Source organism: Cydia pomonella, chromosome 24 (assembly GCF_033807575.1).
Source record: "Cydia pomonella isolate Wapato2018A chromosome 24, ilCydPomo1, whole genome shotgun sequence".
Lineage (NCBI taxonomy): Eukaryota > Metazoa > Arthropoda > Insecta > Lepidoptera > Tortricidae > Cydia > Cydia pomonella.
The window spans coordinates 770,493-782,966 of NC_084726.1; the positions used below are offsets into that span (position 1 = coordinate 770,493).

Consider the following 12,474-nt stretch of genomic DNA (forward strand, 5'->3'; position numbering starts at 1 on the left):
ACACACCTGCACTGTAGATACAGCGCGGCGGCCTGCAGCGCGGCCAGCAGCGCGGCGCGGCCCTCCGCCCTCGCGCCGGCCCCGCCCGCCAGGCACTGCACTCTCTGTGTATACACACCTGCACTGTAGATACAGCGCGGCGGCCTGCAGCGCGGCCAGCAGCGCGGCGCGGCCCTCCGCCCTCGCGCCGGCCCCGCCCGCCAGGCACTGCACTCTCTGTGTATACACACCTGCACTGTAGATACAGCGCGGCGGCCTGCAGCGCGGCCAGCAGCGCGGCGCGGCCCTCCGCCCTCGCGCCGCAGCCCCCGCGCTGGCCCCGCCCGCCAGGCACTGCACTCTCTGTGTATACACACCTGCACTGTAGATACAGCGCGGCGGCCTGCAGCGCGGCCAGCAGCGCGGCGCGGCCCTCCGCCCTCGCGCCGCAGCCCCCGCGCTGGCCCCGCCCGCCAGGCACTGCACTCTCTGTGTATACACACCTGCACTGTAGATACAGCGCGGCGGCCTGCAGCGCGGCCAGCAGCGCGGCGCGGCCCTCCGCCCTCGCGCCGCAGCCCCCGCGTTGGCCCCGCCCGCCAGGCACTGCACTCTCTGTGTATACACACCTGCACTGTAGATACAGCGCGGCGGCCTGCAGCGCGGCCAGCAGCGCGGCGCGGCCCTCCGCCCTCGCGCCGCAGCCCCCGCGCTGGCCCCGCCCGCCAGGCACTGCACTCTCTGTGTATACACACCTGCACTGTAGATACAGCGCGGCGGCCTGCAGCGCGGCCAGCAGCGCGGCGCGGCCCTCCGCCCTCGCGCCGCAGCCCCCGCGCTGGCCCCGCCCGCCAGGCACTGCACTCTCTGTGTATACACACCTGCACTGTAGATACAGCGCGGCGGCCTGCAGCGCGGCCAGCAGCGCGGCGCGGCCCTCCGCCCTCGCGCCGCAGCCCCCGCGCTGGCCCCGCCCGCCAGGCACTGCACTCTCTGTGTATACACACCTGCACTGTAGATACAGCGCGGCGGCCTGCAGCGCGGCCAGCAGCGCGGCGCGGCCCTCCGCCCTCGCGCCGGCCCCGCCCGCCAGGCACTGCACTCTCTGTGTATACACACCTGCACTGTAGATACAGCGCGGCGGCCTGCAGCGCGGCCAGCAGCGCGGCGCGGCCCTCCGCCCTCGCGCCGGCCCCGCCCGCCAGGCACTGCACTCTCTGTGTATACACACCTGCACTGTAGATACAGCGCGGCGGCCTGCAGCGCGGCCAGCAGCGCGGCGCGGCCCTCCGCCCTCGCGCCGCAGCCCCCGCGCTGGCCCCGCCCGCCAGGCACTGCACTCTCTGTGTATACACACCTGCACTGTAGATACAGCGCGGCGGCCTGCAGCGCGGCCAGCAGCGCGGCGCGGCCCTCCGCCCTCGCGCCGGCCCCGCCCGCCAGGCACTGCACTCTCTGTGTATACACACCTGCACTGTAGATACAGCGCGGCGGCCTGCAGCGCGGCCAGCAGCGCGGCGCGGCCCTCCGCCCTCGCGCCGGCCCCGCCCGCCAGGCACTGCACTCTCTGTGTATACACACCTGCACTGTAGATACAGCGCGGCGGCCTGCAGCGCGGCCAGCAGCGCGGCGCGGCCCTCCGCCCTCGCGCCGCAGCCCCCGCGCTGGCCCCGCCCGCCAGGCACTGCACTCTCTGTGTATACACACCTGCACTGTAGATACAGCGCGGCGGCCTGCAGCGCGGCCAGCAGCGCGGCGCGGCCCTCCGCCCTCGCGCCGGCCCCGCCCGCCAGGCACTGCACTCTCTGTGTATACACACCTGCACTGTAGATACAGCGCGGCGGCCTGCAGCGCGGCCAGCAGCGCGGCGCGGCCCTCCGCCCTCGCGCCGGCCCCGCCCGCCAGGCACTGCACTCTCTGTGTATACACACCTGCACTGTAGATACAGCGCGGCGGCCTGCAGCGCGGCCAGCAGCGCGGCGCGGCCCTCCGCCCTCGCGCCGCAGCCCCCGCGCTGGCCCCGCCCGCCAGGCACTGCACTCTCTGTGTATACACACCTGCACTGTAGATACAGCGCGGCGGCCTGCAGCGCGGCCAGCAGCGCGGCGCGGCCTTCCGCCCTCGCGCCGCAGCCCCCGCGCTGGCCCCGCCCGCCAGGCACTGCACTCTCTGTGTATACACACCTGCACTGTAGATACAGCGCGGCGGCCTGCAGCGCGGCCAGCAGCGCGGCGCGGCCCTCCGCCCTCGCGCCGCAGCCCCCGCGCTGGCCCCGCCCGCCAGGCACTGCACTCTCTGTGTATACACACCTGCACTGTAGATACAGCGCGGCGGCCTGCAGCGCGGCCAGCAGCGCGGCGCGGCCCTCCGCCCTCGCGCCGCAGCCCCCGCGCTGGCCCCGCCCGCCAGGCACTGCACTCTCTGTGTATACACACCTGCACTGTAGATACAGCGCGGCGGCCTGCAGCGCGGCCAGCAGCGCGGCGCGGCCCTCCGCCCTCGCGCCGCAGCCCCCGCGCTGGCCCCGCCCGCCAGGCACTGCACTCTCTGTGTATACACACCTGCACTGTAGATACAGCGCGGCGGCCTGCAGCGCGGCCAGCAGCGCGGCGCGGCCCTCCGCCCTCGCGCCGGCCCCGCCCGCCAGGCACTGCACTCTCTGTGTATACACACCTGCACTGTAGATACAGCGCGGCCAGCAGCGCGGCGCGGCCCTCCGCCCTCGCGCCGCAGCCCCCGCGCTGGCCCCGCCCGCCAGGCACTGCACTCTCTGTGTATACACACCTGCACTGTAGATACAGCGCGGCGGCCTGCAGCGCGGCCAGCAGCGCGGCGCGGCCCTCCGCCCTCGCGCCGGCCCCGCCCGCCAGGCACTGCACTCTCTGTGTATACACACCTGCACTGTAGATACAGCGCGGCGGCCTGCAGCGCGGCCAGCAGCGCGGCGCGGCCCTCCGCCCTCGCGCCGCAGCCCCCGCGCTGGCCCCGCCCGCCAGGCACTGCACTCTCTGTGTATACACACCTGCACTGTAGATACAGCGCGGCGGCCTGCAGCGCGGCCAGCAGCGCGGCGCGGCCCTCCGCCCTCGCGCCGCAGCCCCCGCGCTGGCCCCGCCCGCCAGGCACTGCACTCTCTGTGTATACACACCTGCACTGTAGATACAGCGCGGCGGCCTGCAGCGCGGCCAGCAGCGCGGCGCGGCCCTCCGCCCTCGCGCCGCAGCCCCCGCGCTGGCCCCGCCCGCCAGGCACTGCACTCTCTGTGTATACACACCTGCACTGTAGATACAGCGCGGCGGCCTGCAGCGCGGCCAGCAGCGCGGCGCGGCCCTCCGCCCTCGCGCCGCAGCCCCCGCGCTGGCCCCGCCCGCCAGGCACTGCACTCTCTGTGTATACACACCTGCACTGTAGATACAGCGCGGCGGCCTGCAGCGCGGCCAGCAGCGCGGCGCGGCCCTCCGCCCTCGCGCCGCAGCCCCCGCGCTGGCCCCGCCCGCCAGGCACTGCACTCTCTGTGTATACACACCTGCACTGTAGATACAGCGCGGCGGCCTGCAGCGCGGCCAGCAGCGCGGCGCGGCCCTCCGCCCTCGCGCCGGCCCCGCCCGCCAGGCACTGCACTCTCTGTGTATACACACCTGCACTGTAGATACAGCGCGGCGGCCTGCAGCGCGGCCAGCAGCGCGGCGCGGCCCTCCGCCCTCGCGCCGCAGCCCCCGCGCTGGCCCCGCCCGCCAGGCACTGCACTCTCTGTGTATACACACCTGCACTGTAGATACAGCGCGGCGGCCTGCAGCGCGGCCAGCAGCGCGGCGCGGCCCTCCGCCCTCGCGCCGCAGCCCCCGCGCTGGCCCCGCCCGCCAGGCACTGCACTCTCTGTGTATACACACCTGCACTGTAGATACAGCGCGGCGGCCTGCAGCGCGGCCAGCAGCGCGGCGCGGCCCTCCGCCCTCGCGCCGCAGCCCCCGCGCTGGCCCCGCCCGCCAGGCACTGCACTCTCTGTGTATACACACCTGCACTGTAGATACAGCGCGGCGGCCTGCAGCGCGGCCAGCAGCGCGGCGCGGCCCTCCGCCCTCGCGCCGCAGCCCCCGCGCTGGCCCCGCCCGCCAGGCACTGCACTCTCTGTGTATACACACCTGCACTGTAGATACAGCGCGGCGGCCTGCAGCGCGGCCAGCAGCGCGGCGCGGCCCTCCGCCCTCGCGCCGGCCCCGCCCGCCAGGCACTGCACTCTCTGTGTATACACACCTGCACTGTAGATACAGCGCGGCGGCCTGCAGCGCGGCCAGCAGCGCGGCGCGGCCCTCCGCCCTCGCGCCGCAGCCCCCGCGCTGGCCCCGCCCGCCAGGCACTGCACTCTCTGTGTATACACACCTGCACTGTAGATACAGCGCGGCGGCCTGCAGCGCGGCCAGCAGCGCGGCGCGGCCCTCCGCCCTCGCGCCGCAGCCCCCGCGCTGGCCCCGCCCGCCAGGCACTGCACTCTCTGTGTATACACACCTGCACTGTAGATACAGCGCGGCGGCCTGCAGCGCGGCCAGCAGCGCGGCGCGGCCCTCCGCCCTCGCGCCGGCCCCGCCCGCCAGGCACTGCACTCTCTGTGTATACACACCTGCACTGTAGATACAGCGCGGCGGCCTGCAGCGCGGCCAGCAGCGCGGCGCGGCCCTCCGCCCTCGCGCCGCAGCCCCCGCGCTGGCCCCGCCCGCCAGGCACTGCACTCTCTGTGTATACACACCTGCACTGTAGATACAGCGCGGCGGCCTGCAGCGCGGCCAGCAGCGCGGCGCGGCCCTCCGCCCTCGCGCCGGCCCCGCCCGCCAGGCACTGCACTCTCTGTGTATACACACCTGCACTGTAGATACAGCGCGGCGGCCTGCAGCGCGGCCAGCAGCGCGGCGCGGCCCTCCGCCCTCGCGCCGCAGCCCCCGCGCTGGCCCCGCCCGCCAGGCACTGCACTCTCTGTGTATACACACCTGCACTGTAGATACAGCGCGGCGGCCTGCAGCGCGGCCAGCAGCGCGGCGCGGCCCTCCGCCCTCGCGCCGCAGCCCCCGCGCTGGCCCCGCCCGCCAGGCACTGCACTCTCTGTGTATACACACCTGCACTGTAGATACAGCGCGGCGGCCTGCAGCGCGGCCAGCAGCGCGGCGCGGCCCTCCGCCCTCGCGCCGCAGCCCCCGCGCTGGCCCCGCCCGCCAGGCACTGCACTCTCTGTGTATACACACCTGCACTGTAGATACAGCGCGGCGGCCTGCAGCGCGGCCAGCAGCGCGGCGCGGCCCTCCGCCCTCGCGCCGCAGCCCCCGCGCTGGCCCCGCCCGCCAGGCACTGCACTCTCTGTGTATACACACCTGCACTGTAGATACAGCGCGGCGGCCTGCAGCGCGGCCAGCAGCGCGGCGCGGCCCTCCGCCCTCGCGCCGCAGCCCCCGCGCTGGCCCCGCCCGCCAGGCACTGCACTCTCTGTGTATACACACCTGCACTGTAGATACAGCGCGGCGGCCTGCAGCGCGGCCAGCAGCGCGGCGCGGCCCTCCGCCCTCGCGCCGGCCCCGCCCGCCAGGCACTGCACTCTCTGTGTATACACACCTGCACTGTAGATACAGCGCGGCGGCCTGCAGCGCGGCCAGCAGCGCGGCGCGGCCCTCCGCCCTCGCGCCGCAGCCCCCGCGCTGGCCCCGCCCGCCAGGCACTGCACTCTCTGTGTATACACACCTGCACTGTAGATACAGCGCGGCGGCCTGCAGCGCGGCCAGCAGCGCGGCGCGGCCCTCCGCCCTCGCGCCGCAGCCCCCGCGCTGGCCCCGCCCGCCAGGCACTGCACTCTCTGTGTATACACACCTGCACTGTAGATACAGCGCGGCGGCCTGCAGCGCGGCCAGCAGCGCGGCGCGGCCCTCCGCCCTCGCGCCGCAGCCCCCGCGCTGGCCCCGCCCGCCAGGCACTGCACTCTCTGTGTATACACACCTGCACTGTAGATACAGCGCGGCGGCCTGCAGCGCGGCCAGCAGCGCGGCGCGGCCCTCCGCCCTCGCGCCGCAGCCCCCGCGCTGGCCCCGCCCGCCAGGCACTGCACTCTCTGTGTATACACACCTGCACTGTAGATACAGCGCGGCGGCCTGCAGCGCGGCCAGCAGCGCGGCGCGGCCCTCCGCCCTCGCGCCGGCCCCGCCCGCCAGGCACTGCACTCTCTGTGTATACACACCTGCACTGTAGATACAGCGCGGCGGCCTGCAGCGCGGCCAGCAGCGCGGCGCGGCCCTCCGCCCTCGCGCCGCAGCCCCCGCGCTGGCCCCGCCCGCCAGGCACTGCACTCTCTGTGTATACACACCTGCACTGTAGATACAGCGCGGCGGCCTGCAGCGCGGCCAGCAGCGCGGCGCGGCCCTCCGCCCTCGCGCCGCAGCCCCCGCGCTGGCCCCGCCCGCCAGGCACTGCACTCTCTGTGTATACACACCTGCACTGTAGATACAGCGCGGCGGCCTGCAGCGCGGCCAGCAGCGCGGCGCGGCCCTCCGCCCTCGCGCCGCAGCCCCCGCGCTGGCCCCGCCCGCCAGGCACTGCACTCTCTGTGTATACACACCTGCACTGTAGATACAGCGCGGCGGCCTGCAGCGCGGCCAGCAGCGCGGCGCGGCCCTCCGCCCTCGCGCCGCAGCCCCCCGCGGCGGCCCCCGCGCTGCCGGCGCCCGCGCTGGCCACGCCCGCCAGGCACTGCACGAGCAGCCGCTCCACTATCACTTGTTCCTGTAGAACAATACATACGAACAGGTAAAAACCAGAACACTCTTTCAGTTCGTCTTTTTTTTATCTCGTACCTTACTTAGGCAACTCGGCAACCTTCGTTGCCTAAACACGGTACTCGACTGAAAAGCTCGCTATTATATCACGATTATATAAAATACTATTTAAGGTCAAACGTGGCAACGAAATCAAATTTAATATTTACTAACTTAACAACATCAAAATATATAACAAATATTGCGTAATCTCTATTCAAATCAAACCAAACAACTAATAAAGCACCTCTAAGCACCGCTGTGAGCGTCGTGTCTTCCATAGAGACCACCTAAGCGGACTTGTCTCAACCCAAAAATCCGTTTCAGATGATTACATCTGAACTGTATCAACAACGCGTCTCTCAATCTTAGCGTCGCCTGGTCGTACAGACCACCTAAGCCGACATATCTTTTAACCTAAACTCATTCAATAATTAGAATTACCCTGAGCTTTATCAACAACAAATCTCTCCTTTAGAGCGTCGTCCGGTCCGTAAAGACCACCTCAGCCGACATGTATTTTAACATGGAACTCATTAAATTAATAGAGTTATAATCGGCGATTATAACTCTAAAGAACTAGTTTTTGATAGTACCTTCACGGATTAGATATCTTAGATATGATTCTGACGCTTTATGCCAAGAACGCAGAATGTCAGATTAGCAGAATGCCAGATTATTTTTCTTATTTTTTATTTCTTTATTTAGAAACAAACAGTCTATTATATTGATAAATTGTTACAATATAGGGTAATAGACTTATAGACCTACAGTTTCCTTAAATATAGTATGAAAACCATATAACCTAAATACATATAATTACTAAACTTAACCTGAAATTCTAAGTTGCCAAATCGAAGTTACAAATAATGTTCGTACATCCTAACAAAAATAAAAACAAAGATGAAGTACATTGCAATAACACTAATAACAAACAATAATTGCAATTAAATTAAAGTTAACTATCTAATTTAAGTCCATTAATACATTTCAATGTAAGTTGTTTGAAACTACCAAACTTTTTACTGAAAATATCTACATTTTGAAACTTATCATCATACATCCTGCATGCTCTTCTAATGAAACCGTTTCTCGCATATGCGGTTCGACTACGAGGAATATAAAAGAGGATCTTCTTTCTACATGCTCGCTCACAACGACGGGGTACTCTAAATGAAACAGATTTTAATAACTCAGGGGCGTCGATGATGTTGATAATGACTTTATAGAGAATTATAACATCAGTGCGTTCGCGACGCAAGCTCAAGGGTAAAATATTATGTCTTTTCATAGCGGTAGTGTAAATCTATGTATTTATTTCCAGTGCGATATTCAATTACTCTTACAAACTTCTTTTGCACTCTCTCTATTCTATCGCCATGAATTTTATATAGCGGGTTCCACACTGAACTAGCAAATTCTAATCGACTACGGACATAACTATTAAATAATATCTTATACGTCGAAGGTCTCCTGAAATCTTTACCTACGCGCAATATGAATCCCAACTGCTTAAAAGATTTATTTAAGATATTATCAATGTGGGGTACAAAGGTAAGCTTTGAGTCCATGATTACGCCGAGGTCACGGATCTGGTTCACACGAGTTAACTCTTTATTACAAAGATCATACTGGACATTAATAGTTGACCTTTTTCTACTAAAGCTAATAACAAAACATTTTTCTGGGTTTAAGAAAAGATTATTTGTGTTACAAAAAGTCTGGAAATTATGTAAATCGTTTTGTAGTAAAGTACAATCTTCTGGATTTCGTATGACTGAAAATTTTCGTGTCGCCGGCGTATAAAAGCATGTTTGAATTCTTGATACATTCAGTGATATCATTTATATACAGGACAAATAACAAAGGCCTCAAATGGGAACCCTGCCTGTACACCAGAACTGATAGACCTATAATGAGAAATATGCGCCTTCACAGCTAAGGCCTGCGAACGGCTTTCTACATAGGATTTTATCCAGCGATAAAGATCCCCGTGTATACCAAAATGCCACAGCTTATGTTAACATTATAATCCCAAAAAGAGGGAAAAATATAGTTTTGTTATTTATTCTGCTATTACTGAAAAAATTGTTTACCAAACTATATCAGGTTATACATAAATGGGCTTAATAATTACCTAAGCCTTGACAACAACGCATTTCTCGCGTCGTCTGGTCCGTAAATACCACCTAAGCCGACTTGTCTTTTGACTTGAAATTCGTTGAGTTGTTGTGCCATTTCCTCTTTAGTTAGCCTTCTGTGTTTAAACTATTTCCTCATAATGGTATAAAAATAATAAATAGGCTTAATAATTACCTGAGCTTTATCAACGACGCATCTCTCTATTTGAGCGTCGTCTGGTCCGTAAAGACCACCTAAGCCGACTTGTCTTTTCACTTGAAATTCGTTGAGATGTTGTGTCATTTCCTCTTTAGTTAGCCTTCTGTGTTTAAACTATTTCCTCATAATGGTATAAAATAATAAATAGGCTTAATAATTACCTGAGCCTTATCAACGACGCATCTCTCAATTTGAGCGTCGTCAGGTCCGTAAAGACCACCTAAGCCGACTTGTCTTTTAACTTGAAATTCGTTGAGTTGTTGCGCCATTTCTTCTTTAGCCTTCTGTCGCGCTTTTCGGAAGACGTTGCGGAGTATTTCTTCTTTATCGTAATCTGTAAAGAAATATAAATAACAAATACACATATGAACTGTCTATTACTTACAAACGGACAGACCCAGAGTGGAGGCTTAGTATTAGTAAAATAGGGTCGGCAACGGCACGATTTAAACAAAATAAATAAATAAAGAATTAACATCAATTAATGACCTTAAACTTTTTTAGGGATTTTAGTTCAGGGGTATTTTTTTTTTGCTTTAGATTATTATGAAACGTAAAATTATATCTTGAAGATATTGTAGATTTCATCACCCTCGTAAAATTGTATGCGACTTGTGGGCGACGCACCTTTTTAGAAGATGTTTACTTTTTATACTTTTTTATATTTTTGAATTCTATTGTTTTATTGTTAGTTTATGTTCTTTTTTACATTCTGTTTGTGCATTCTTCTTCTTGTGTTCAATGAATAAACTACTATCAATGAACCAGCGCATTTTACCATTAATATTTTGGTCCATCTAGGATTTAATAGTGATAGTATACTTAGTGAAACACAAGATGGTGGTTACACGATCAGTGAAAGCTTTGGGTAAGGAGAATGGTAACGAAGGTAAGACCATTGCGGAGAGTGAGGCTGGGCCGTCGACCGTGCCCTCAATCCCTCTTGTCGACTCGACAACCGCACCACTGGCGCCTTCACAATCCCGCCCTGTAAGTACATCATCACGTTCTTCCTCCACGGTGGTGGCCAAAAGGTTAGCGGCTGAGGCGCAGCACGCGCGTCGCCTCGCCGAGCTAGAGGCGCAACAAATACGCCGCCGCCGTGAGCGTGAGGCCGCCGAACGTGAAGCTGCTGAACGTCAAGCTGCCGAGCTGGACGCACGCCGGCTGGCCGATCTAGAACGGGTGACCGCCGACCTAGAGCTAAAAGCGGAAATCGCCGCCATCGAGGCAGACGCGAGTCGTCATAGCTCTAGGAGCAGCCAAAACATCGACCAATGGTTCCGTAAGTCAGAAGCTGCCTTTCATCACGAAAAAACATTAATTAATGATGATTTTTTCAGGAATATAGAAGCTAAAGCCCCTCGCGCGCATGTCTCATCCCCTGCGCGGACAGCGACTGTACGCCGCGACTGTGGTGTCGCAATGTCAGCGACCCCTCCCGAGCGCTCCGAATATGGTGCCGCGATGACAGCGGCCCCTCCCGGGCATCCTGAATATGGTGCCGCAATGACAGCGGCCCCTTTCGAGCGCCACGAGAGCGGAGAAGTTCCACAGTTGGTTAAAAGTCTGGGTGTTTTAGTTGAAAGTGTTAATAAAGGCATTGGCCACGCAATAAATCGTGTTCCTTTACCCCGTTTCGATGGCAAATCGTATTTAGATTGGCTCAGTTTGAAAAAAGCCTTTGAAAACACACAAGGTTCCTACACAGCTGCGAATAATCTGTCAAGATTGAATACGGCGCTGACGGGTGCGGCGCGCGAGGCAGTCGCCGCGCTGCTGGTGTCTGCGCGCGACCCCGGCGTCGTGCTGCGTGCGCTTGACGCGCGCTTTGGTCGCCCCGAGATCGTGGTGGCACACGAAGTAGCTGCGGTGCGCGCATTGCCGCGCGTGAGCGCTGAAGGTAAGGATTTAGCCGTGTTTGCCAGTCGAGTTCGCAACTGTGTCGAAATAATACGTTTATTGGGTCATACGGAATATCTGGCCTCGCCTGAACTATTTCAGGCTTTAATTACTAAAATATCTCCACTGTTGCGAGCTAAATGGCTAGACTACGCCGTTCGTTATGAGGCTGCCGGTCTGTCAAAGCTAGAAAATCTAGCAGATTTTCTCGCTAACGAAGTCGACCTGCAGTCTCGCTTTGGCGTAATCTCTGAGCCGACTACTGCGTCACAAGTGGTAGATAGTAGGCGGGCCAGGGATAATGTGCATGTCGCAGCTGAAAATCAATCTGTAAATTCAAATTCAACATCGCGAAATAGCGCTAAATTGAATTCATCGGCGACTGCACCTAAAATTAAATCATGCGTCGTATGTCTACAACCGCATGATTTAATTAAATGTGACAAATTTGCGTCAATGTCAATCGATGACAGATGGAATTTAATTAAAAAGAAAAGAGTCTGTCACCGATGCCTTAAAGTAGGTTGGCATAGGTTTAATTTCTGTAAGGCGAAAAAAAGTTTGTGACGTTGACGGATGTACGTTCCGTCACCACGCCTTATTGCACAACCCAAATTACGAGCGATCAGCAGCCGCGCACGTTGAAGTAGATGACGATGAGCCGGTAGCGGGAACTTCTGGCACTGCACCGCGAGCCCTGGCCGCCCATGCCGCAGCACCTACTGTCACGAGCGACTCTGCTTTGTACGATGTCGATTCAAAGGAGATCCTGACCCATACATCGACATCGGTTGCTGCGGGATCTTCAGCTCAGACGTTGCCTGCTCGCCCATTATTGAAGATCGTAGCTGTAACCGTGTCCGGCCCGTTAGGTTCCGTGAATACGTACGCCATGTTAGACGATGGGGCCACAGGTTCGTTTATTGAGCAAGATATCGCCGCGCAAATAGGTGCCTGTGGACCCCAGAGGCGCATGAGGCTAGACTGTGTCGGCGGGTTAGGAAAAGATACGTCTGTGCAGTATGTCGATTTCCAAATTAAAGGCCGTCGTGGTAAAGATACGCACGTGATTAGCAAAGCGCGGGCGATGAAGGGTTTAGGTCTCGCTACTCAAACTCCCGATAGGTCGAGCGTACTTAAATTTTCTCACCTTTCAGATATCGCGGACGAGTTTTGTTACGGCGACGTACAGCCGACGATTATAATCGGTCTCGACAATTGGCACCTCACTATTCCTAGGGCTGTACGCGAGGGTACTAGGGCAGAACCGGTCGCGATTAATACCGCGTTAGGTTGGGTTCTATTCGCTTTTGGTTGCAGTAAAACCGCTCCCGCCGAAACTGTCAACCACGCAATAGTTAGCGAGCCCGCGGTCGCGGATATCAGTGATCGTGCAGTTTTAGAGCAGTTAATTCGCGAGCAATATAGTTTAGACTCAATTGGCATTTCAAAACGCGAAGCGCGC

The 12,474-nt window shown here is 59.9% G+C and overlaps 1 protein-coding gene across 2 annotated transcripts in view; it reads right to left on the reverse strand.

The window, feature by feature from the left end:
• LOC133530850 (rho guanine nucleotide exchange factor 11) overlaps positions 1-12,474 on the reverse strand; it is a 314,198-nt gene that overhangs the window by 206,237 nt on the left and 95,487 nt on the right. For both annotated transcript variants that reach the window (XM_061868906.1, XM_061868905.1), the window contains 2 exons: positions 9,269-9,441; positions 6,572-6,735 (listed from right to left, as the gene is read on the reverse strand). In XM_061868906.1, coding sequence (XP_061724890.1) covers positions 6,572-6,735; positions 9,269-9,441 — 337 coding nt within the window. The remainder of the gene's footprint in view (positions 1-6,571; positions 6,736-9,268; positions 9,442-12,474) is intronic.